This window comes from Pseudochaenichthys georgianus, chromosome 5, assembly GCF_902827115.2.
Source record: "Pseudochaenichthys georgianus chromosome 5, fPseGeo1.2, whole genome shotgun sequence".
In the NCBI taxonomy this organism is placed as follows: Eukaryota; Metazoa; Chordata; class Actinopteri; order Perciformes; family Channichthyidae; genus Pseudochaenichthys; species Pseudochaenichthys georgianus.
In genome coordinates, this window is record NC_047507.1 from 19,937,790 (window position 1) to 19,963,181 (window position 25,392).

Here is a 25,392-nt window from a genome sequence, read left to right on the forward strand (position 1 = left end):
TTTTGAGCCTCGCTTAGGCTCAATGAATTGTTTTAATCTATTATAATTCACAAGCATTTGTATAATAAACCTGTTTATTTATAGTTTCATTCCAACGGTGTTGAGAGAAACGAGCTGATGGCAGCAGCCTCGTGAGAACAGACTCAGTTAACAGGCTGCTGCTCGACTGGAAGTCCCTCCCCGGAAAAAGCATGGAGGAAGATTTCAGAAGAAGGAGACACTGATGGTAGGCTTAATTTAAAACCGCTGAATGAGGATTGTTTCTGCCTCTGTAATGTTAAAGCCTGCTCGGAAGAATGGAGGGACGGCAGGATAACAACCATCAGACCTATCTGTCGAGGTGAGGCTTTAAATCAAACAGGGAAGTGGACGTTTTCACCGCGTTTACATTAACATAATGTGGGTGAATGGCGCTACATAAGGCTTTATAATATGGGTAAGCAGCGCCATTGTGTCTGGGTATAATAGTATCTGCTGCTGGAAAACCCTTCAAACATGATAGTTAATTTTGCACGGATGCTACACAGTTTAACATACAATCCTCCTCTTCCTCCTCCTCCCGCCTCCAACTCTTAAGACTTTTGAAAACTTGGGCGTGTCTTTAGGATGCATTTTCTTTATGTGTTTTAGGATAAAGAGGATGCTGTGTTAGTATGGTGAGTATCCGTTGAAGTGTGAAAGGACAAAACCAGAAGAGGAAGCAATTGAGAATGACTGTTTACTCAGCATTTGGTTTGTGTAGCCTACTGCTGCATCAGGTTGTTGTAAATACTCAAGCTGTTTGGGCTGTGGTGAAACATGAAAGATCAACCTGTGTGTGTTTCATCAGATTTTCAAAAAGCCTCAAATCTCTCACACTGTACAAATCAGTGGCCAGCTCAAAGCCAGCTGGGTGCGCCACAGATAGTAAAGCAACTAAGAACTCAGTAGACAAAAAACGTCTAGCTCATGTTAATGGATAAATTCATCCAGCCTCATCATATTACATGCAAACAAGGTAAATGTTCAGCAGTTCGTCTGTAATAATCCGGAAGCACTGACTGTCGACTATTTGCATGTAAGGCAGCTTTAATGCAGTCTGGCCTTCTGACCCGCTTGTCTGTAACTATGACAATCCAAACACAAGCAGTGCACTGTAGTACCCCATGTTTCAAAATAGTGTCATAGTTTCACATCCACATGGCCACAGACTCTTTTGACAATCATTATGTGGATAACTCAGTTTTTATCTTGATTTTGTTTTATTGAAACGTGTTTATAGCCCCTTGTGGTTTAAAGACATTAAACATGATTCAGGTTAATGTTGCAGGTTTGTTTTACTATTAGTGGAGAACGGGGTCAGCTACAACAATCGTCCTCCAATCAGATACAACTGACTGCCCCTTCACTTCCTGTGCCTAAACAACAATGTAAAACCACATCAACACCTTTTGAGGGCTTTAACTAACACATATTTTCATTATCAATAAATCTGCTGTATATTACCTTAATTACTCTTTTGGTCTGTTAAATGTCAGACAAAAATGAATAATGCCTTTTTTATATAGATTATACATTATAGCTGGAACAAGATAATAACTTTTCATATCTTAAACTGCACTGTAACTTTTATCCATGTACTTTTTCTTGTAATGTTTAATTGAACTATTCATATTTTAGACTGCACTGTAACTTTTATCCATGTATTTTTCCTTAATGTTTATTTTATTAGCTTTTCTTTTTTAATGCTTAATGTCTTTCATTTTTTTTTTGTAAAGCACTTTGAATTACCCTGCGTTGAAAAGTGCTATATAAATAAACTTGCCTTGCCTTGCCTTGCCTAAAGATAAATTATTAAAATTATTAATATATGATCAAGAAAATTAGCAATTGATTTCCTTAGAATAACAGATAATCTGTTTAAACTTTATATAGTATTGTTGAATAAAGGCAGTGGCGCATTTGTGTATGATTCAAGATAATTTCTTCCACCTTTGGTTAGCTCTGAGTGGCTGCCAACAGATTCATACTTGCGGATGTTAGTCTGCCTAACATTAACTTAATAAATATTAACCTCAGAGTCTGAGGGCAGTGTTACAGTAAACATCCGTAAAGTTGTTTAGATTTGACCTTGAATTTAAATGTCCAGCGACAGTTTTGATGGTCAGAGGTGGTAAGTAACTAACTACATTTACTACTGTACTTAAGTACAATTTTGAGATACTTGTACTTTACTTGAGTATTTACATTTTATGCTACTTTGTACTTCTACTCCACTACAATTCAGAGATAAATTGTGTACTTTTACTCCACCACATTTATTTTGTATAGTTACTTTACAGATTTGGATTAATGATGTGAAATATAATCAACACCTTAAATAAGACTTTAGTTGCACCTGGAGTAAATTCACAAGCTACCCTGTAGTATACAAAGTAATTAAAACATGCTGCACCTTTACCAGCTTTGATAACACTTAATGCAGAAATAATTTCAATCAAGACATATAATATTAATCTGAAATGGACCAATGTGCATAATACATTGTTTTACTTTTGGTACTTTAAGCATATGTTGATGCTAATACTTTTGTACTTTTACTTGAGTAACATTTTGAATGCAGGACTCTTAGTTGTAACAGAGTATTCCTACATTCTGGTACTTCCACTTTTACTCAAGTACAAGAACCGAGTACTTTCCCCACCTCTGGAAATGATATAAAATCTCTTTTAGCTCTGTTTTTGGTCTCCACCATGTCCTGAGGAGATATCTGGCTCTTTAGCTGCTAAATGCTCCAAATATGTTCACCAGCTCACTTTCTCACATTCCATTTCAATAAATGAATATTAATAACAATTACATGTATTGGATTTTGAAAGTGTCAACTTGCATTATTATGATATTAAATGATCATTATATCAGTGACATAGCCAAAACATAGTTTATCACCATTATGTGAAAATATGGTCCCACAAAAGTAGTTTTTTGATTAACATTCTACCCCTACAACAATAAAAGACGATGGTGAAAATATCTTAAATGCATAAATCCTAGTATCTTATTGGGCTATTAAAGTTTTCCTTGGGCTTCTCGCTGTTGTGCTGCTGAATAGCAATGTGGTCTGTTGGGAGTGTGAGCAGTGAGAGTGCAGGTGGAGGGTGTGAATCTTAAACCCTGTTAATCCTGCTGCCCTCAATCTCTGCCTGTCCGCACCGGAGGAGGAGGTGGTAACAGGACTGTTTACACTCCGCTCCTCGGCGACCAAACTTTGTCCGAAAAAACACAAATCATGCGTCTCCGGGAAGGAGACAGCTCAGTTTGTGAAGACGTCACATTTATTCACTCGGAGTTAATCCTGCGCGCTGGAGGGTTTTAAATATCTGCTGCGATGAGCGCTGTGGAAAACGCAGACACCGACTCCAACAAACTGGAGTCTGTGATACAGGTGAGCTGCACCGGGCCGTCCTCCACTCCATACAGTGGCCTATGCTGTGTGTGTGTTGTGTGTTTGTGACAAATAAAGCTGTTGATGTATGGTTAGGTTCATATTTCATCATGCAGCAGTTTTGACGAGTGGCAGCATAGGTTTTGTGGCACTTATCAATTAAATAATTATACTTCTGATTCGTTTTTTATTGTTGTCATTGCCTGTATATGGAGCTTTTTGCATGGTATTTTTCTTTCTTTAAATGCATCAAAGGTAAAGCATGGACTCTGTGTGTTTTTTGCATCAGAGGCTGGAGGAGAGTGTGTTGTCTGAGGAGAAGAAGCTGACGGTCCGGGGCCCTTCACCAGACGGCCCCCCCACATGTCTGCCAGCAAGAGTACGAGAGATTGTCACAAAGAACCTCAACGAGGACTGTGAGTGGCTCCCATCTGCTCTCCCGTTATATCAAATGTATGTCTTTGACCTTTGTATTTGCCTCACTGTTGTCTCTGCCTGCCCTGTCTCTCAGCAGCCGGGGCCATGTCCTCCGTCATGTCGCTGCAGGAGGAGAACCGGGTGCTGCAGGGCGAGCTGGGCCGGCTAGAGGACCTGCTGGCTCACAGCCGAGCCGACCGGGACGAGCTCGCCATCAAGTACGGTGCAATCAGTGAGAGGGTAAGACACCAGGATAATCACTCTAAATTAAAATAGAAACAGTGAGTTGGGATTTATAAACCGTGACGCCCCCCAATCAAAGGTCATGGTTGGTGACCCCTCTCCACTCTGTATCAAAAGTAAAATCCTCAAAGTTATAATGCCTTACGGGAATGTTGTGGCACTTTCCTGTTTTCCCCATTTCAGTATTTTCCTGATCTTTCTTTGTCTGAGATTTTCGGGTCTCCCAGGTGACGGGGGCTGGAATTAACTGAAGTGGAATGTTGCCATGGTGTCTGTCACCCTGGGCAACTGTAAACAGGGTCTTCAGTGGTGTAGTGGTGGGTGGGCATAACACAATCTGCTTTTGGGATGAACATTACAAAAGACAACTCAGAAATCCATCTTCAAGGTTCTCAAATGGTCCAATAACTGTTTTAAACATGATATTACTGGCCATTTCACACTCCCTATGTTAAATGTCAGGGAGGTAGTGCAGAAGATGTTCCAAATACTTTGAGTTTTTTTAAATTGTAGTTTAAAAAATACACTTTAACATACGATACGATAATACTTTAATGTCAGATCAAGTCTGAAATGTTTCTTGCATCGCAGCAGCTTCATGTGCAACATCAAAAAGGACACATATTTCAGATAAGATAAAATAGAACAAACAACAAAACAAAACATCTGAAGACTAACATGCTCAAGACCCTCTTGCATGGTGTGACCTGGGATTTACCCCTATGTATCTATGGATTGACTGGTGCACAAAAGATTGCTTTAGTGTACTCTTATTAAATCGCGGGACTGTATCTCCGATCTTTGTTACAATTCGTATTCAATGTTCAGGACATAGTTGGGATCAGCCTCAATATGTTATTATGGTAGGTTAATTCAAAGAGTCTCCAAAAGGTTCACCTACAATCTTTGAGGTCCCCCTTTTGGACATGATTAATTTATAATCACATACATTTTTGCATAAAATAGGGCAGCAGTTACTTGAAGAATAATGTGTTGTCCTCAGTATTTACACTACTAAGTTTGACCCTCACACACAAAACAGTCTGAATTGAGTTAATATGAATATATTTACCGGTATCTGCTGCATAATGTACTCTTAGATATCATGCTGCAGCCACAACATGTAGAAATGATTTCTGGAAGTGCATGCATTTAACATGTAAATGTCGCAGTTGATCATGTTCATTTAACTGTGAGAAGCCGAAATACTTGTTAGCGATTAATACTCAATTACATGTGCAGCCCTTAAAGCTTAATAGAAAGCACCAGAACAGATGCTAATGGACCTTGTGGTGTTTCTTTTCTGTTTATGAGGTCAGGAATTAACTTAAAATCTCAAACACACAGTATTTGTATATCATACGCACATTATGGTGGCACATCCTCTTACTTTAAATTAAACCCACAGCTGGAGCAGGCGCTGCGTTTCGAGACAGGAGACAACGACCACGATTCGCCGGACTCTCGCAGCTTGGCGCAGCAGAATGTGGACTTGCGGCGGCGGCTGGACGAGGAGCAGGCGGCCTACAAGCGTAAACTCACTGCATACCAGGAGGGTCAGCAGAGGCAGGCACAGCTCGTGCAGAAGTTGCAGGCCAAGGTGGGGATGCTTTTCTCTGTCTTTAGTTGAGCTGAAGTCATCCATGGTGTTAGAACTCTGTAACAGCTTTCTAGTTTCTTCAGGTACTGCAGTACAAAAAGAGATGTGGGGATCTAGAGCAGATGGTGCAGGAGCGCTCATCAGAGTTGGAGAAACACAGGGTGAGCGTGAGTGGCGTTCATTGATTTTAGAGCATTTTAACTTTCCACATGTAACACTTAAACTGTCGTCTCATTCAGAGCCACAGTGAATCCTCAAATGGTCGGCATCAAGACGACTCAAGCAGCAGCCTGGAGGATGCTTTAATCCGTCTGGAGGAAGAACAGCAGAGGTGACTGATTACATCTTGCATGCATCAAATTAATCATACTATCACATTGTTGATGCCTGACTTGCTCTCTCTACATGGTTTGTTTTTCCCTTGTGTGTTTGCAGGAGCAGCAGTTTGTCTGCGGTGAATGCCATGCTGAGAGAGCAGCTGGAGCAGGCCGGGTTGGCCAACGAGGCTCTCAGCCACGACATCCGCAGGCTTACTGTTGATTGGACGAAAGCCAGGGAGGAACTGGACCAGAAGGAGTCTGACTGGAGGAGGGAAGAAGAGGTGGGAAAGGGGTTGTTTACAGAACAGTGCAACATTTGAGAAAAAAAGTGTAATTCTTACATGTTATTTATGTCTTTGGATCCTTTTTCAGTCTTTCCACAGTTATTTCAGTACTGAGCACAGTCGACTGCTGACGCTGTGGAGGCAAGTGGTCGGGTTTCGGAGGCATGTCTGTGAACTGAAGAGCGCCACAGAAAGGTCAACAATGTGTATGCTGTCTGCTAAATGTTGTTTCCTTTGTTCTGATTTAAAGTGTTGAGGATACTAACTTTGACCCTTCTTTGTCAATCTCTTTAAAATCTCAGGGACTTGTCAGACATGCGTAACGAGATGTCTCGGGCGTCCCACTCTGCTCAGGTGTCTTGTGCAGGTCTGTCTTCCACCCTGAACACACGGGAGGGGGGAGCAGCGCTGAACCTGGAGAGAGAGAAAGCTCTGCGGGTTCAGCTGGAGCAGCAGCTGAGAGAACGAGTGTCCGAGATGATGAATCTCCAGACCAGGACAGACACAGAGAGGAGTGAGCTCAACATCAGGTCAGACTTGACTTTTTTTAAGCTCTCTTACAGGTTTGATATATACACTGAACAAAAATATAAATGCAACACTTTTGTTTTTGCTCCCATTTTTCATGAGATGAACTCAAAGATCGAAAACATTTTCTATATACACAAAATAACCATTTCTCTCAAATATTGTTCACAAATCTGAAAAAATCTGTGATGGTGAGCAATTCTCCTTTGCCAAGATAATCCATCCCACCTCACAGGTGTGGCATATCAAGATGCTGATTAGACAGCATGATTATTGCACAGGTGTGCCTTAGGCTGGCCACAATAAAAGGCCACTCTGAAATGTTCAGTTTTATCACACAGCACAATGCCACAGATGTCGCAAGTTTTGAGGGAGCGTGCAATTGGCATGCTGACAGCAGGAATGTCCACCAGAGCTGTTGCCCGTGAATTGAATGTTCATTTCTCTACCATAAGCCGTCTCCAAAGGCGTTTCAGAGAATTTGGCAGTACATCCAACCGGCCTCACAACCGCACACCACGTGTAACCACACCAGCCCAGGACCTCCACATCCAGCATGTTCACCTCCAACATCGTCTGAGACCAGCCACTCGGACAGCTGCTGCAACAATCGGTTTGCATAACCAAAGAATTTCTGCACAAACTGTCAGAAACCACATTCGATGGCGTCTGGCACGTTGGAGAGGTGTTCTCTTCACGGATGAATCCCGGTTTTCACTGTTCAGGGCAGATGGCAGACAGCGTGTGTGGCGTCGTGTGGGTGAGCGGTTTTCTGATGTCAATGTAGTGAATCGAGTGGCCCATGGTGGTGGTGGGGTTATGGTATGGGCAGGCGCATGTTATGGACGACGAACACAGGTGCATTTTATTGATGGCATTGTGAATGCACAGAGATACCGTGACGAGATCCTGAGGCCCATTGTTGTGCCATTCATCCACGACCATCACCTCATGTTGCAGCATGATAATGCACGGCCCCATGTTGCAAGGATCTGTACACAATTCCTGGAGGCTGAAAACATCCCAGTTCTTGCATGGCCAGCATACTCACCGGACATGTCACCCATTGAGCATGTTTGGGATGCTCTGGATCGGCGTATACGACAGCGTGTTCCAGTTCCTGCCAATATCCAGCAACTTGGCACAGCCATTGAAGAGGAGTGGACCAACATTCCATAGGCCACAATCAACAACCTGATCAACTCTATGCGAAGGAGATGTGTTGCACTGCGTGAGGCAAATGGTGGTCACACCAGATACTGACTGGTTTTCGGACCCCCCCAATAAAGCAAAACTGCACGTTTCAGAGTGGCCTTTTATTGTGGCCAGCCTAAGGCACACCTGTGCAATAATCATGCTGTCTAATCAGCATCTTGATATGCCACACCTGTGAGGTGGGATGGATTATCTCGGCAAAGGAGAAGTGCTCACTATCACAGATTTTTTTCAGATTTGTGAACAATATTTGAGAGAAATGGTTATTTTGTGTATATAGAATATGTTTTAGATCTTTGAGTTCATCTCATGAAAAATGGGAGCAAAAACAAAAGTGTTGCATTTATATTTTTGTTCAGTGTAATAAACAACATTCATATTAATGCTTTTGTATTGCCTCTCAGGTTATCAGAGTCAGTGCGAGAGGTGGAGAGACTAAAGGGACAAATTGAAGAGAGAGACAGAGAAATTGTTGTACATATGAGGAGGCTTGTGGTAAGAGGCTACTGTTTTTTCTTATTATCAACAATTAAAAACACACATATATGGGCCACACTGTTGCCCTGGGTTACATGTTCCTTCATTACCATGAACACACACTGACTGCAGTTTATTTTAACTTCAGCCTACATATACTGTCCTGCTGTGTAAATGCTCATTGTTGTTCCAAAGGTTTATCTATCCCCAGCTGTAAATAGTCCTCCGTTAAATACAGTGAATACTAGTGTATAAATAAAACATTTGCCAAAAACCACAATGCCCAGCTGTTTAAGCCTTAAAACATCACATTTTATAATGTTTACCGGTTTTTAAGGGTTATGCATGTCTTCTCGGAACAAGATTAGTTTGTACCACAAACAAAACTTAGGAAGTATTGAGAGAAGCACATTTGCAGACATACATTTTTGCTTCTATCATCATGGTTTTTACTTTTTTTATTTATTTAGTGAAGCAACATTTGCAGCAGAGTTTGAACCAAAACATTTGTATGAAATTAGGTGTGGGGTGTGAGTATGAACGAAGCTGCAGGGCAGTCTAGAAAAACAAGTAACAATATCTGACAGGGTATAGGAAAAGTTTTCCTGGCTGGGGTAGCTTATGAAATCTCTTCGTCAAACTCTTCTCTCCTTTTCCTTTAAGCCTGTAATGCGTTTCCAGCTGCATTAATCTTCCTCCTCCAGGTCACTGAGGTGTCTGTGTTTTATTGTGTTCCCTTCAGGAACAGAGTGGTAACGATGAGACTGACATGCAGGTGATGAGAGCTCACACTGCGATGCTGACAGACACCCTGCGAGACATCGCTCAGGTAAAAACTATGCAATGCACATGATTTTATATCACACATTTGACAGTGCTTGATTTGAGCTTTTCTTCTGTAGACGGTGTTGTCTGATGGAGAGTCGTCATCAGAGGCGGACCAGGACAACTCTGGAGCTCCACTGCTAGCGTTGGTGCGGGGCTTCTCCCCCCACCGCTCCTCCTCTCCCCGCAGGTCGTCCTCCCCCTCTCGACCCTCCTCTCTGGCTCCCCTTTCTGAGGCAGGGCTGTCAGCTTTGTGCTCTGCAGTCGCAAACAAGACACTCCAGCTGCAGGTGACATGTCGATTATAAAGACAAGGCCAATTTGACATGTATTGAGATCTTTTGAATATAAATAATTTATAGTCTAAGTTAATAAAGACTATAATAACACTGAAAAAAGAGACTACGCTTTTTAGATTGTTTTAGTCCCAACATTACCGTCTCAACGTAAGCATTGGCAGGACTTAAAGGGTCACTTGGTTTTGTTTTTGTTTGCTCAGGCAATGAATCAATGTTATATCGATATTGTTATATGAGACTAGACATTGTTATTTAATTGTCTCCATATCTCTCAGCTCTTATCCAAACAGAGGCAAAAAAATGTTACCCCATTACACTGAATTTTTATTTCCCCAAATATTCCTACACAGAAAATTCAATTCATTTGAGTAGGAACAAACCTCAGCAAAAACATAATCTAATACAAAATCAAAATGATCTACATGGATAGATATCTCGAGAGTTTTTGACCCCACTGTGTTTGCAGGATGTTCGAGGGCGTCTGCTCTCTGCTCAGTCTTCGGTTCATCAGTTGCGCAAGCAGCTTTCGGAGACTGATCTGGCAAAAAAAGATGCCGAACAGCGCAACCAAGCTCTGCAGAGAGAGAGGGATGCTGCTCAGAGAGAGAGGGAGACCACACAGAGAGAGAAGGAGCGTCTGAAGCAGGAGAGGGACACGCTGGCCAGGTTTACTCAGTTATAACATTATTTTGACATTCTTGAAACTATATTCTTGAAACTATATCTCAACTCAAAACACTGCTCTCACACATTATAAACATTGCAGTGAGAAGGTGAGCCTGGAGAAGACGGTGCAGACGGCACAGAGCAGCAACCAGATCCTGCAGATGGAGTGTGAGAAGCTCCAGCTGAGCGAGGCGTCCACACAGCGAGAGAGAGATCATGAGAGGGAGGAGAAGGAGGCCGCCACGCAGGAGAGAGAGCGGGCCAAGGCCGAGACTCAGAGGATGTAAGTGCGCTGACTAATAGTGATTAGGGAATGCGATGATTAATTAAATGGGTTGTGGTAACACAGTGCATACCCACAAGAAGCCATTTGCAAGATTTGTATTAACTTCCCATAGTGAGAGTTCTTCTTCAAAGCCACATACTTTTTTCAAATGTTAGACAAGCAAGCTCATCCAGTCTTTTTAACTTTTTGGACTCCTGTTAATGGGAGAAAATCAGAATGAAATAGTAGAGCCACATCACCAACATATTTAGTCGTTTTTAATGCTTACAACTTCTGCTGTATGTCTCATCTTTGAGCATACACTGTATTTCACATTTAACTTGGCCCTTAGGACTGCTGCCTAAAGAGTACCTGCACACTGCAATAAGCAAGGCAAGTCATGTCTATGTACACATTCTAGCAACAAGACAAAAAGAGCTTTACTTAAAACATAAAAAGCAAAGAAAAAACTGCCAAAGAAACACATAAGAAAAGGACATTTTAATACAATTAAAAACTTCTATGAAAAAGCCAAGAGAATAGAAAATATAACAAGCTGAAATGGAATAAGAGATTAAAGAAACAAGTGTAACAGCTTAGTGCAAGAATTGTTGATTTTAATAAAAGGCAGTGCCACACAGAAAATTCTTTACTCTTTATTTGAAAGCATTACACACTGTAGCACACACACAGATCATTATCATCCTCACGAAATGTGCATGCATATTGTTTTTTTCAGACAAAAGCAGTTGGATCAGAGTGAGAGTCGGGCCTCCGCTCAGCGTGGGAAGCTGTCTGCAGTGAGCGAGTCTCAACAGCAGGTGGAGGTTGAGCGGCAGCTGCTGCAGCAAGAGAAAGCCCAACTGTCTGACGCACTGGCTCGGGTAGGAAACGTCTACTTGTGCTCTTTTAGCAGATTTGATATTCTTTTATTTGACTCATACGACCCTCATTTCCCTTCCAGGCTGAGGGCAGTAACGCAGAGCTCTCCCTGCTGATAAACAAGCTGCAGTCTGAGGACGCAGCTCTCAGAGACTCTCTGGCCAAGATGGGAAGCATGAACGAGGGGCTGGCCCAGGACAAAACTGACTTAAACAGATACATTCTCAAGGTGAGATATTTCAGCAATGTATTTGACCTCTTAAAGGGTTCGGTATGCCTGAAATGAACTTAATTATATGATGTGTCCAGCCAAAAAGTGAATGACCTCTTCCAAACGACTTAGAGGTGGAGCAAAGGCATGCAATCATAGCGCCTTTTGCTGTTTAACACTACGTCACTGTTATGATGGTCACATTAGTGGCAGATAATACAATATATAGACATTTATATGGACGTCTCAGCTCCTCATAGACTGCCCATATCCTCTGTCTCCTAGCTGGAGGAAGAGAAGGCTCTCCTGCAGGCTCAGAAACGGGAGGCGGAGCAGGAGAGGTTGACCATCAGAGATGAGCTGGTCCGGTTGGAGCAGGACCGGATGGAGCTGGACTCCGCCCGCATCATGCTGCATCAATCACTGCAGGAGGCAGAGCTGAGCCGGGGGGGGATGGAGGCAGAGCTCCAGACTCTCAGGACTGAGAGATTTAAGCTGCAGGAGAAAGTTACCCAGGTACATGACAGATTATATTATATCATAATTTAAAAGTCCATCCTAAAAACATAGGCAATATGAAATAATAATCCACAAACTAGGATTACAAAAATGGTGGGAACTTTCAAATCGTTGAAACTCAAATATTGAACAGCCTTAACAATCCAGGAGATGGCGCCATGCCGCAATTGCTTCACATGTATCACTGTTGTTTTTATTTTGTAGTGGATTCAATGAAATGTAACCTGGCCATTTAGCTCAGCTCTAATGAAAACCATATGGGGATGTTTTTGAGTGTGCTAGTGAAAGAGCACTCCATTTTATTCTTATAAAAAAATAAAAAGGATTGCAGATGGAAATGAGCTACTAGCTCAAATCTGGCATAAATCATATCTTGTCTTTTCTGAGATTAATGTATTTTTATGCATGGTTCTTGTTTAAATAAATTGAAATTAAAAGATGTGAATATTATGGCCACTACTACCGGTAAATGTGTTTACCGTACATACTTTTGAGACATAATACCTGACTATAACAAAAAACATACTAAAACCACCGGTAAACTTAAACTCAGAAAGTAAATTACAGGGGGAAACCTATTAGAAATTCAAAACTATTATAACCTTGTTCCAGTTTACATATTTTTCTTTTATATTTAGTTTGTCGCTCTCTGTTTACTTTGTCGGTTCTTGTGGACAGCTTTGTGGCGAGGTGACCTCTCTGGGATCAGAGCTGAGTCTGGCCAGAGGCGAGGGCGAGAGGAACGAGGTGGCGTTAGAGGAGGTGGGTCGTGGGCGGGCAGAACTGACCCGAGACAAAGCTGCACTGGTGGTCCAGCTGACGGCGTCCGAGAGAGAAAACACGGTGCTGTCAGAGGAGCTGGCTGCTTTCAGGTGTGTGTTGTCCATGGTCAATGACACATGGATTTTCACATAAATGTGTGTTTTATGTGTAACCTGTATTTGTAACTATGCAGGTCGGAGCGTGAGTCCCTGGAAACCAGCCTGTTCGAGGTGCAGCAGCAGCTCCTTCAGGTGGAGTCTCGCAGAGAGCAGCTGGAGACAGAGAACCAAAACCTTCGAGTTCGCTGTGAGACCGCAGCAGGTGAGTGACCTAGCATGAAGAAGAAAACGTTAAGAGCTCAGGTGAGGATGTTTGACAGAATAAGAACCTGATGGTCCTGTGTTTACCTCATCTGGATTATTTCTCAGCTGACCTGAAGCGTGTGCGCTCCGATGGGGAGAAAATGTCGGCTCAGGCTGAGCGGGAGAAACAGGCTCTGAAGCAGACCCTACATGCTGCACAGCTGGAGGCCCAGCAGGCTTTACGCAAGGCCATCTCTGAACACCAGGAGGAGACGGAGAGACTGGTCTCAGAAAAGGTCAGAAGCTTATGTGGTTCACAGTTACCTGAAGTACTGCCAGATTCTTTGACTTTTTGGATGAATCTAATATATCCATGTTTGGCTGCTCTGCTCCACAGGAAGTGGTGCGGCAGAGTCTGCTGAAGGAGCAGGAGTGCGCTCTGAGGAGGCTCAGAGAGGAGACGGAGGAGCAGCTCCACAGAGCAGAGAGAGAAAGAGAGGAGCTGCAGGGAGAGCTGAGGAGTCTGCAGCACGACCGAGATCAGAGCCTGCTGCAGGCAGAGAGCGAGAAACAGCAGGTCTGAGCAACTAATAAACATTATTAGGCCTTACTGTCATTTTACCAATGAACAAGAAACAATACAATTATTGTAAAGTATTCAAATCAGAGTTAAAATGTATAATTACATTAATAGTAGTAAAATAGCATGAAATTAAAACTAGATTATACAAATTATACAATTGAAATACAATAAAGAAAAGTATTTATATAATAACAATAACATAGAATAACATTTTCAAGTTGAAACCAAAACTCAAACATTTTTTAAATTCTGTCTATAAACCATTCCTAATCAAAGACTTAACTGGAAATGTAGGTCTAAGTATGCTTTTAAAATGTCCAATACTTCCAGCAGCTCTCAGATCCTCAGGCAGTTGCAGCAGCTCGGATCATAGGAGCTAAAATGTGACTTCGATTTTAGATAGATTGTGGCTCAGCTCCGGTATATCTGCTCCTCAACTTTGTTAACAAGGTCTTCTCTCTCTTCTCAGGCCCTTTCTCTGAAGGAGGCAGAGAAAAGTGTGTTGTCTGAGAGGGCGTCCTCCCTGCAGGCGGAGCTGTCAGTGGCAGGCCTGGAGGTCGAGCGGATGTCAAGAGAAGCCTCTCTTTCCAAAGAGCAGGAGCAGGTGAAGTGACTTCCTGTCTGAATTTATATTCTGTGGATCTTTGAGTTATCTCCTGTCCTATCTAACATTGTAGTTACATGCGATCACAATTACATCACCCCCCATCTGTCAATAGTTCATTTGTGTTTGTTTCCCACAGTGAACGCCCACAATATTGCAATAACAGGACCCTCAAACGAACTGCACAGGTGAAATCAACCGAAAGGAAACCATTACGTTTGTTTTCATGAATAGAAAGGCAGCTTTACCCTCTGCTGCAGATTGCTTTGTCAGGTCTGCATCATCATAGTCATAAATAAAAAGAAAGCTGTGTCTCTCCCGCACACGGGCCGCCATGTGACCCACTTATAGGGTGCTGTTTGTTTAAGTGTTGGTTTCTTTGGAATATTGTGGGCATTTGCTGTGGGAAACATAAATGAACCACGTTTGAATGAAGTGGGTAGTGATGTAATTCTGACGGCTCGTCGCTACAACGCAATAGTGAGGATTTACTAAACTGACTTTGTTGACGTTTTGCCTTTTACTCAGATTAGAGTCGGGGCTCTCACCAGCGAGCTGCTGGAGATTCGCTCTCAGCTGGAAGATGCAGCTTCTGTTCATGAAAGGGAACTCCAGAGTCTGAGGGAGACTTGTGCTGACCTTCAGTCTCGCACTGATGTGGCTTTCAAAGAGGTAGATGCTGCCGTACAAGTGGGAATGAATGAGTGATGCAGTTCAAATCAGAGAGCACATACCTCCACCAAGGCTGCACAGACCCTGTTATTTTAATAAGAGAAAGTTACAATTTGTGTATGCATTTATACATCGACAAACACAGTGACAATCATATGCTGTGTTATTTCAATCAAGTGTGTGCAGGATATCATGAAAAAAGGCTCCGTTCTGAAGAAAATGTGCTTACTGCCGAAACATTTCCAGTTATAAAAAATGATGAGCAAGTTCTGCAATAAATAATATATAAATACTGAAAGGATTTTAAGATTGAAAAGAAATATCAATAAACATACAAAAACAGCCCTGTGTAAAACATCAGTTCATTTCAGTTTAGGTTTCAGCTCAAACGTTAGCGCAATAATCAGTTAAATTCATTTGAAACCAAAGTACCCACAAATGGGTGCTATTGAAGGGAGATATTAGTAAAAAGAAAGATGCAGGTGCATTTTAAGTTAAAGAATAATGAACTATCTTAAAAATTGGTCATTTAAATAAAAATAAAAGGGCTGCTGTTACTTCATTGCAACAACATACATGAAGTAATAGACAATTAGACATGCCCTATCTTGCATGGTGAATACAGTTTTGATGATGTCACTTGACCCAGATGTGGCAAGCCCAACCCTTGCCCCAGATGTTAGTGAACAACATGTAAAGACAATCTGTTCTCGACCAAATATAAATCACACCTTCGTGTGGGCCTGAAGGGATAATTCACCTCAATTTGAGTTGAATTGGTTACACCACATTGTACCACACATTACTTTCCCCCCCAGCTGGACCAGTGCAGAGCTTCTCTCGCAGCTAACCAGCAGAGTCGAGACCAGCTGAGGCGGGACCTGTTGGACAGCGAGCGGCGTTTCAACCAAACTCAGGACGCTGCAGAGATCATCAGAAGAGACGGGACGGAGTTCCGGCGCAGCCTCACTGACGTCACCAAGGAGAGAGACACACTCGGCCAGTCCAATACTCATCTGAGAGAAGCTCTACGAAGTGCAGAAACAGAGAGGATCAGGTAAATTATCCAGTGACAAATGCAATTTTCCGTGTCAAATAATGTGACTGTGACTGAGTCTGGGTTTGGTTTTTCAGTGTGAAACGCCAGTGTGAGGAGAAGGAGCAGAGGGTGGCTGTGCTGGAGGGAAACCTGTCCTCCACTCAGAAGGAGGTGACGGAGCTGCGCAGCTGCCTGAGGGAAGTCGAAAGGTCACGACTTGAAGCTCGGCGAGAACTCCAGGAGCTCCGCAGACAGGTTGGACCCCCCCGCCTTCAGACCTCTGTGACTGTGTAGAAAGAAGCTTTGTTCTCAGTCTAGCCTTCACATGCGTGACTGTGTTGTGATCCTGTGCTTTTCTTGGCTCCAGCTGAAGGTTCTGGATGCAGAGAAGGAGGAGAGAGGGAGGGAGGTGGCCGAGCTGCAGACTCGCCTGTCGCTGGAGGAGCAAAGAGAGGAGGAGAGAGGGAAAGAAGTTTTTATCCACAAACAGAAGTTAATTGAAGCTGAAACAGCTCGAGACTCCTTCAAGAAAGAGGTGAGGCTGCATTAGAGGCTCAACCTTTATTTGCCTACTTGCTCTTAGTTTAGTTTTAGTTTAGTTTATTTATTTAAAGGACAGTGCACATTAATCCACATTGCTGTAAATGAGCCAGTATTAGCCAGCAGGCTAATTTCAACTGTTGTCCTTGGCGAGATGTTAAATGACCACAACAAGACTAGAGAAATAAAAACATAATTAAATAGAGTACAGCGGACAACAGCACTACAACAATAAATAAATAGCAGTACAACAATAAATAGGAACAGCAGTACAACAATAGAGAGGAACAAACAAACAAACATGCAAACAGATGAAATATCATCATACCTTGATACAGTTAAAAGTGTTCACATTTTTGATTGCTTAAAAGCCAGTTCTTATGATTGTGGTTAAATGTATGATAGGAGGTGTTATTCCTTATCTGTATTGGTATTGTGTTCCAGAGTGTAGATGCCCTCACAGAGAAAGTGTTTACCAAAGGAACTGGACCTAAGAGGGACTACACAGTCCCTCTTAGTTGTTTGAATTGTTCTGCTGTATAAAAGTGCAGAGTGGTGGGGGTGCCTTGCCGTTTAGAATTTTAAAAATGAGACATGCGTCAGTGTGTTTTAAAATATTTTCCCAGCTGAGCAGGTTATGTTTGTCCAGGATTTTGCAATGGTGGTATAGCTTAGGTTTTCTGTCCAAAACTTTGAGAGCTTGTTTGTGAAGTGATAGGATAGGCCTTAATGTTGTGCTATTCGCCTGGGTCCTCTCTTCACTGTCATACTATTTCTAATACTTCTGTTTTTCGATGTAGCTCTCCTTGACTCATAAGCGTCTGCTGGAGTCTGAGTCAGGCTGGCGAGGCTGTGAGAGAGAGCTGACGGCTCAGCTGCAGGAGGCGCGAGGCTGCGAGAAGAAGCTGCAGGATGAAGCCAAGAACCTGGCCCTGCGCGCTGTGGCGGCTCAGGACTCTGCGGCTCAGAGCAGCCTGCAGCTGAGCGAGGCTCAGGGCCGTCTGGCCGGCACCGAGGCCGAGCTGACCCGGGCCGAGGCCTCCAGGAGGGACTTGGAGTATCGTCTGAGCAGCCTTCAGTCGGCGCTGACGCGGACGCTGGGCATCGGGGCCGGGGGCAGGGGGGGCCGGGGGAGGAGCCCGGGGGGGAGCGCCACATCACCAGGCACTATGTCGCGCCACCACAGCATCTCACCTCTCAGGTCCTCACTGACGCCTCCGAAAGGTTAGAATGAAGCATGCAGCTTTAACTCTGCAACATAGGCTTCAGATTTTTATAAAACATCTTAACCACATAGTAACCAGAAAACTAATTAAATCTTAGCATCATTATTTTTGAAGGGATTGTCATATATACGTTTTTTCTTTTTCAGTAGATGAATGAGATAAGATAAGATGGACCTTTATTAATCCCCGTGGGGAAATTCAGTAGTTTTAACAGCAACAGGGTAAGATTGAAAAACAGGACGGCACAGATTCACACAAGATTAAAGATTTATAAAATGTAAGTTAAAATGATATACAGTTACGTCACTTTTAGAATTGAATGTAAAGCATAGGAAACTATTCCAGTGAGCAGTAACTCGTATCCAGTATAATGTGATCAGTCCCCTTCTTTAGATGCTGAACGTCATTATCAAAACGACTTGGTGTATGGAAGTATTTTTATTTAATTTTCACAGAATTTCGAGGAAGCACTCCTGACAATACCTTGAGCTCAGTGTCTCCGGAGAGAGGGAACACACCGCTGCCTGGTCCTCAGCATGAGCTGGACCCCGACACACTGCGAAGTGATTTGAGGGACTTCCTGCTGGAGCTGCGTGAGGCTCAGAGAGAGAGGGTAACGGAAAGTAAATATGAACAATAATCTAAAGATTTGTTGAGTGGTTCAAGTCTATTTTATTGCTGCTTTTCAAGGATGACGCTCAGTGCCAGCTGGGGGCCGTGCAGCGGGAGCTGGAGGAGCTGAGGCTGGAACGAGACTCTGCTCTGGGTCGTCTCACTCACCTGCAAAACACCTGTCAGGAACACCAAGAAGGTTAATTTTCCATGTAGTTTCTGAAGTAAATCCCTTTACCAAAAAAAGAAAGAAGAAATGCAATGAGTGTTAATGTTTGCAGGGAAGCGTGGACTGGACGAGCGTCTGACCACCACTCAGATTTTGCTGCAGCAGCAGGAGGAGGCGGTGAGGAGAGGGGACAGAGAGAGGAGAGCTCTCAGCGACAGAGTGAAGGATTTAGAGCGAGCGCTGCAGGCCTCTGAGCAGGATAAAAAACATACACAGGTACACACACCATGTATCCGTACTTTCAGTCATGATCGCCATAAGGCAGTGCTCAACAGCGGGTCGTTATGTAATGACAACAGACACAGTGTCACACCTCTCACGCTGTCAGCCCGCCATATGTCTGTTTTTAATGCCAGCGAGTTTGAAAATATTTCACCATCTGGACAACAGGAGGAGCAGGGACACAAAGTGAGAGCGAGGGAAAGACAGCCAGAACTATGTATACTTGGATGTTATTGAAAGAAATGTATATTTGTTACATATTTAAAAAGGATTATTTCTAAAGAGACGGGTGAAGCTGCAGCTGTGGCTCCTCTGTGTCTGGGTCTAAATGCACCCCCCCCCCCCCCCCCACCCCACTCTGCAGGATCAGTTGAATAAGCAGCGTGCGGCTGAGATGCGTCTGGAGGCCGAGAGGAGGCGTCTGCGGGAGGCGCTGGAGGCAGCCGAGGCCCGAGCCACCAGGGTGGAGCTGGCGAGGCGAGGCCTGGAGGGGGAGCTGCAGAGACTCAAACTGAGTGTGGGGGACCGGGAGGCGGACAGCCAGGTCGCCCTGCAGCACCATGAGGCTCTCCTGAAACAGGTACAGACGGGCTGACACACAGTGCTGTTATCTCAAGGCCCTGAGTGCTATTTTTGTTTTGTAAATGTAGGTTATATTTTATGTGCCCCAATACCTACCAGGCCATTGTTTATTGTGGAAATACTGCACATTATGAGTCTGTTTTTCCCTAAACATGTCCTAATAACCACCTTTTCACTACAAAGAACTGTGAGCAAATACTAATATAAGGGAAAGAGACATTGTTCTGTTTGTTCGATTTAACCAATTAAAGATAAGTGCCCTACAAAGTTATTTGCTCAGTACACAGCCGGTCATCTAAACTTTAAACATGCAACAATGTGAAATAAGAATAATAACCTTTTTATTAACAAAATAATGACTAATAAGTGTTGAAAAGCATATACAAATAAGAATGACACTATTAGATAGTAAAAAGGAAACCAGATAAACTGATACACTAGCAATCCTCAAGGCCTAACATCTGCCATATTATTATCATGATAACGATATTTCATTCAAACTAATTACAGTTATTCTTAATGCTATTATATCAGGATGCGGCCACTTTAAATAAAGTTGTTTTAAGGAAAAAGTGATAGTACAGTATGCAGTCAAGCTAGCAGTCAACATGCTAATGTTTATGGCATTATGGCCACCGTGTCAGTTTGCCAATTAGGACTAGACGCAAAGTTATCTTCCCTTTGTTGGTTTGCTGACTGGATTACACGTACATCTGATTGTATGCCTGCAGGTGGCAGAAGGAGAAGCCCGTGTGTCTCTGCTGCAGAGGGAGGTGGAGAGGCTGAGCCAGGCTCTGCTCAAAGCTCAGGAAGGAGAGTCTTTACTCAAAGAGACGACCTCTTCCCTCAAAAAGACCCTCCAGGAGGCTTCATCTTCTCACAGCGGCACACAGAGTCGCCTGAACGCTCTGCAGAAGACGCTGAGCGCGACTGAGCAGGACAAAAGGCTTCTACAGGTGAGTGAGACGGAAGGGAAGCGTTGGACAAAGTGGAAGACACCCAGAGAGAGTTGTGATGATTATTTTGTGCCGCTCAGGAGCGGATGGATGAAGCCCGGGCGGCACTATCGGAGGGCAAAAGGAACGTGGTCATCCTCACTGAGCATGTGCAAAGTTTGCAGAGTGAGCTGGAACAGAGCAAGCTGAGACGAGAAGAAGCGGAGGCCGAGCTCAACAACACTCAAAAGGTGAGAGCAAATATCTGCAATAATAACGTCCTCGTCAAAACATGACAAAAGGAACAAATTAACTCAGTTTACCAACGCATTTAATGCGTTAACGCTCACCATGTGACTGCTTTTCCTACTTCTCTGGAGTCATGTCTCTCTATGTGATCTTTCCCTCCCTCAGGCTCTTTGTCAGCGCTCTGTCGGTGTGGCAGAGGCTCAGCGCGGCGCCCAGTCGGCTCAGACAGAGCGGACCGCTGTGGAGGAGCGGCTGCGTGGGCTGCAGCGAGCCGTGGCCATGCTCGAGACCGAGAAAAAAGATGCAGAGAGACAAGCTGTGAGGCTGGAGAAAGACAAGGACGCACTGAGGAGTACACTGGATAAGGTCAGCGCTGCACAGTGGCTTGTGCTCAACAAATGTGACAAATATTTGTATTCAATCGTTTCTTTGTGAGTTCAAAAATGGTTTATGGACACATAAAGCTTTGTGATCCCATTGGGTCAACGTGAGCATGGTGACATTTGATACTAGAGTCATAAAGGAAGATGACATGTTAACATTTTCCAAAACCCACACATATGCAATCCTTTTGGTTTAGGAGCAATTAAAGATAATATTGTTTGGTGAATGAAGGAGACAGGATTTTCTTTTTTACACAAGACAAGAATTATTGGCTCGCTAGGACCTCATTTGAGCTTGCCTCAGTTTTTTAGCATTTGAAAACGTTCTTCATACATATAAAAATACAAATATTCACCTGAAACATAAAGAGTCTGCAGCCATGCCAGCACTTGTGAGGATGTGATTTTTATGTAGGTGCTCTCAAGCTTTTCTTACCACCCTTCTCATCAGGTTGAGCGTCAGAAGCTGAAGACTGAGGAAGGCAGTATGCGGCTCTCTGCGGAGAAAAGCCGCTTGGACCGCTCTCTGAACACCACGGAGCAGGAGCTGCAGGACGCACAGCAACAGATCCTGATGCTGCAGGTGGGGATCAAACCTACACTCACACATTCATCATATGTCATACCTGCTGGTTTCCAGTGTGTACTAAAGGCAAAGCTTTAAACCTCTAAATGTTACTGAATAGTCCACCATGTATAACTGATGGGGAAACAGGGCAAAGCTTTTACAAACATCTTTAACATGACCAATTCATTTCATAGTTGTGGCTTTATATGTTTTTGTAGAGTTATGTAGAGCACTTATTATTTAAACCGTGAACATCCTTTAATAAATTCAGTGAGGACACAGGGATCCACTTAGCGTAAACAGTCTTTTTTAAATAGCGGTTTTATGGAGATAAGCATCAAGGCTAGCCTCACTGTTACATTAGAAGGATTAGATAAATTAATAACTCAAACCTTTTATAACTGCGTGAAATAAAACGTTTATTTCGACTCCCTTAATTCTAATTAGTAGACACACAACTTTAGAATGTTCTGTTAATGTCAGTGTTACTTAATAACCTCTTCATCTCTAGATACATCTGCTTCTTGTTACACATCAAACTCTCCCATTCAAGATCTGTTTTTCTTTATCTCTGCACCATTCATTATTGTCAGTGTTTCACTCTAAAAACAAAAGGTTAGACTAATCCCGGTCATACCGACTTACCACAGACACACCATAAACAAGCAAATAATTAAAGCTATGTGGGGTTTAGAAAGAATTAAACTTGTTTATTTCAGGCTGATTTTACATCTCGGACCACTGTTAATTTATCTGAATTTAGTTAGATATTGCCCAGGCTGCCGAGGAATTCATGTATCAAAACCCTCAAGATATTGCAAAAAGCTCCATTATGTTTGTACAACTTCAGAGGTGATACAAAAAAAAAAAGTTGAACAAAAGCTGTGGAAAGTAAGAAAGAGAAGTGCAGCTTGTGTCATTGAACCTATAAACTACAAGCTATAGGCCTGTGGGAGGTTTCTCTACCGAGGGGTCATTAGCTATTTGTTAAAGGACCTTCTCCAGACCAATAAACATCCCAGGTGTTAGTTTTGTCTCAGTGACGTAACCAACAACAGATTTGTGATGTTACGCGTCTATAACAGTTCCAGGTCGTCTACTTTATTACCCAAGTTAAGTTATATGATAGGCATCCTTTCCAGTCCTACCAAAAACGCTCCTTTAGGCCTTCAAAAGGGAGCTACAATTACTTTAAATAAAGTACAGCATCTAACCATTTATTTTCAGCTGGTGGATCATCTTTACACCAAACTCTTGCAAAGCTTTTTTGTTGGCTCAAGTTACATATTCTTTGTATGCCCTCTTTAATATTCCCTATAGGTACAGGTTGGAAAGGAAGATTTCATAATGGCTTTTATCCCTGCATTTCAACGTACCAGAAGGGCTTTAGTTACGTGTATTTCCAAAAAGCATGAGTATGGTATTCCTCCATGAGGACACAGAGCCATGATCAAGGCTGTTTGGTAACTGGATGTCTGCTTTTGATCCAGAGTTTTATAAAGAAGCGAAGTCTCTCCTCCGTTTTTATAATATAAACTGTCCTGAGTTAATCTGGCCAGGCTTTTTTGTCCTTCTCCTTTCTGTTAACATTTGGCCTTCTGTGTGTGTGTGTGTGTGTGTGTGTGTGTGTGTGTGTGTGTGTGTGTGTGTGTGTGTGTGTGTGTGTGTGTGTGTGTGTGTGTGTGTGTGTGTGTGTGTGTGTGTGTGTGTGTGTGTGTGTGTGTGTGTGTGTGTGTGTGTGTGTGTGTGTGTGTGTGTGTGTGTGTGTGTGTGTGTGTGTGTGTGTGTGTGTGTGTGTGTGTGTGTGTGTGTGTGTGTGTGTGTGTGTGTGTGTGTGTGTGTGTGTGTGTGTGTGTGTGTGTGTGTGTGTGTGTGTGTGTGTGTGTGTGTGTGTGTGTGTGTGTGTGTGTGTGTGTGTGTGTGTGTGTGTGTGTGTGTGTGTGTCTTGAGTAGACTCAGCTGGCTGAGACAGAGCAGTCACAGAATCTGTGTGAGAGTTTTGCGAGGCAGCGGGACGAGGCCCAGCGGGAGGCGGAGAGACTCAGGACGAGCTTCAGGGACGTGGAGCACACGCTGGGCACCAGAGAGCGAGCTCACCGACACAGAGTGAAGGGCCTGGAGGAGCAGGTAACACATCATGGTGTAGTCAAAGTCCTTCTCATATTAAACATTTTCCTTCCCTGCTACAATGAAATAGCTGGTTTGGGTGTGTAGTATTAAATGTAGTAATTACATTTAATGTGTAGTATTAAATGTAGTAATTCTACATAAATTAGGGATTTAAGTATGTCTGTCCGGCACTAGAGGTGTTTTGAAATAGGATGTCGGTTTGTGCCAAATCACAAGGAAACAAAGGAAAAGAACAGAAAGTCCTGGAAAATTTACAAAAAGCAAATAAGCCGAATAATAACCTAAATTACTCAGCTTTACTGCAGGTTGCTACCACCAACAGCACTCTCACACTCACAGACGCTTAAACAGTACAGGCCTTCTGTCCCCACCCTAAATTGGACAAAACCACTGCATGGGACTAGCTAAACCAGCGAGAGACATTCCCACTAAAACCTGATCCTTAAAGGAACTTGGCAAGCCTTTGATTGCGAAAAACATTTAAAGGTGAGCAACTAACTCTTCCCTTATGTGATGGATGTTATGCTCCATGACTAACCAACAGTGTCTGGCAACACAAGAGGAGGAAGACCCTCCCCTTCCTCTGTATACAAATTGCTAAAGACAACAATAACACTGGTAAAAAGGAAAGGCCAAATCAGAAGCGGGAGGACATGTTGGGATCAGGGCTTGTGAAAAGGTCAAAAGGAAACCTTCTCACAGAGTGTAAAATGTAGTTTTGTCACCATCTGTATCTCTGCAGGTGTCCACCTTAAAGGAGCAGCTGCAGCAGGAGATGAAACGGCGACAAACTTCTCTTCCTCCCTCCTTATTGTCGGCAGGAAAGTGAGATCCAGTATAAAACCAGAAGCACCAGCACATCACGTCCAGGGAAAATCCACTAATCACGAATGTCTGAAAGCAATATTTACTCACAGAAACGATCCTGAAATTCTTCATACTCTGAATCTACTGTTTAACTTGTTTTACTTTGTGACACTACTATCATTTTGATGGTGATTTATTGATCTGTTGTACAGTGAAAAACACTTTACCAGTCGTGCAGCACACATTCAGCTCATGTCAGGCGATGTGATTCAGCAGCTGGGCTGAAAACGCCAGCCATCCGATGATTACTGGCAACCATCTGTACTTGATTCTGCCCAACGTCCTCCCAAACGTCCTGCTTTTATTCAAGAAGAAAAACCAAACCACTGCAAAGGAGTATCCTCCAGACTGAATCTGGATGTAGTGCACGAACGAAAGTCTGCCAGTTGTGCAGTTTGGCCTCGATTTCTCCACATTTATATTAACAGTCGAGGAGCAGCGAGGTCTACACTGTGTGCAAGGGCCAGGAAACAGAATTATGAAGGAGCTGCACTGTATTTCCATTGAGAAACAGGCACATATTTTTCGATAGTTTTATAACAAAAAAGGAGACCATAAGGCACTACATATGATGGTATGCTTACAGTACATGTTTCTAAAAGTTAATATTAGTTTTACTAGATGTATTCTTTGTGCTTATTGTATAAATGCTGACAGGCTGATGATGAATAACAGCTATATGACTTAAATAAACTCACCGTGTGCTCCATCA

At 43.1% G+C, this 25,392-nt stretch overlaps 1 protein-coding gene across 5 annotated transcripts; it reads left to right on the top strand.

The window, feature by feature from the left end:
* Positions 1–132: 132 nt before the first annotated feature.
* Positions 133–25,392, top strand: LOC117446532 (rootletin). Of its 5 annotated transcripts, none has more exons than XM_034082773.1 (37): positions 133–226; positions 3,714–3,840; positions 3,936–4,081; positions 5,493–5,684; positions 5,759–5,845; positions 5,924–6,015; positions 6,120–6,285; positions 6,377–6,483; positions 6,591–6,818; positions 8,436–8,526; positions 9,251–9,337; positions 9,411–9,623; positions 10,099–10,298; positions 10,399–10,581; positions 11,303–11,447; positions 11,528–11,674; positions 11,942–12,172; positions 12,854–13,047; positions 13,131–13,258; positions 13,366–13,535; positions 13,637–13,816; positions 14,292–14,426; positions 14,955–15,098; positions 15,917–16,155; positions 16,233–16,392; positions 16,505–16,672; positions 17,478–17,901; positions 18,359–18,516; positions 18,594–18,714; positions 18,797–18,960; positions 19,331–19,546; positions 20,280–20,504; positions 20,585–20,734; positions 20,898–21,098; positions 21,567–21,698; positions 23,637–23,810; positions 24,556–25,392. In XM_034082773.1, exons 1-37 carry the CDS (start codon positions 224–226, stop codon positions 24,640–24,642), a joined length of 6,015 nt encoding a protein of 2,004 aa, XP_033938664.1. In that variant the 5' UTR covers positions 133–223; the 3' UTR covers positions 24,643–25,392. The 5 variants fall into 5 exon arrangements, with proteins under 5 accessions (XP_033938664.1, XP_033938665.1, XP_033938659.1 ...); XM_034082774.1 differs by having other exon boundaries at positions 164–340; XM_034082768.1 differs by lacking the exon at positions 133–226 and adding an exon at positions 3,176–3,424.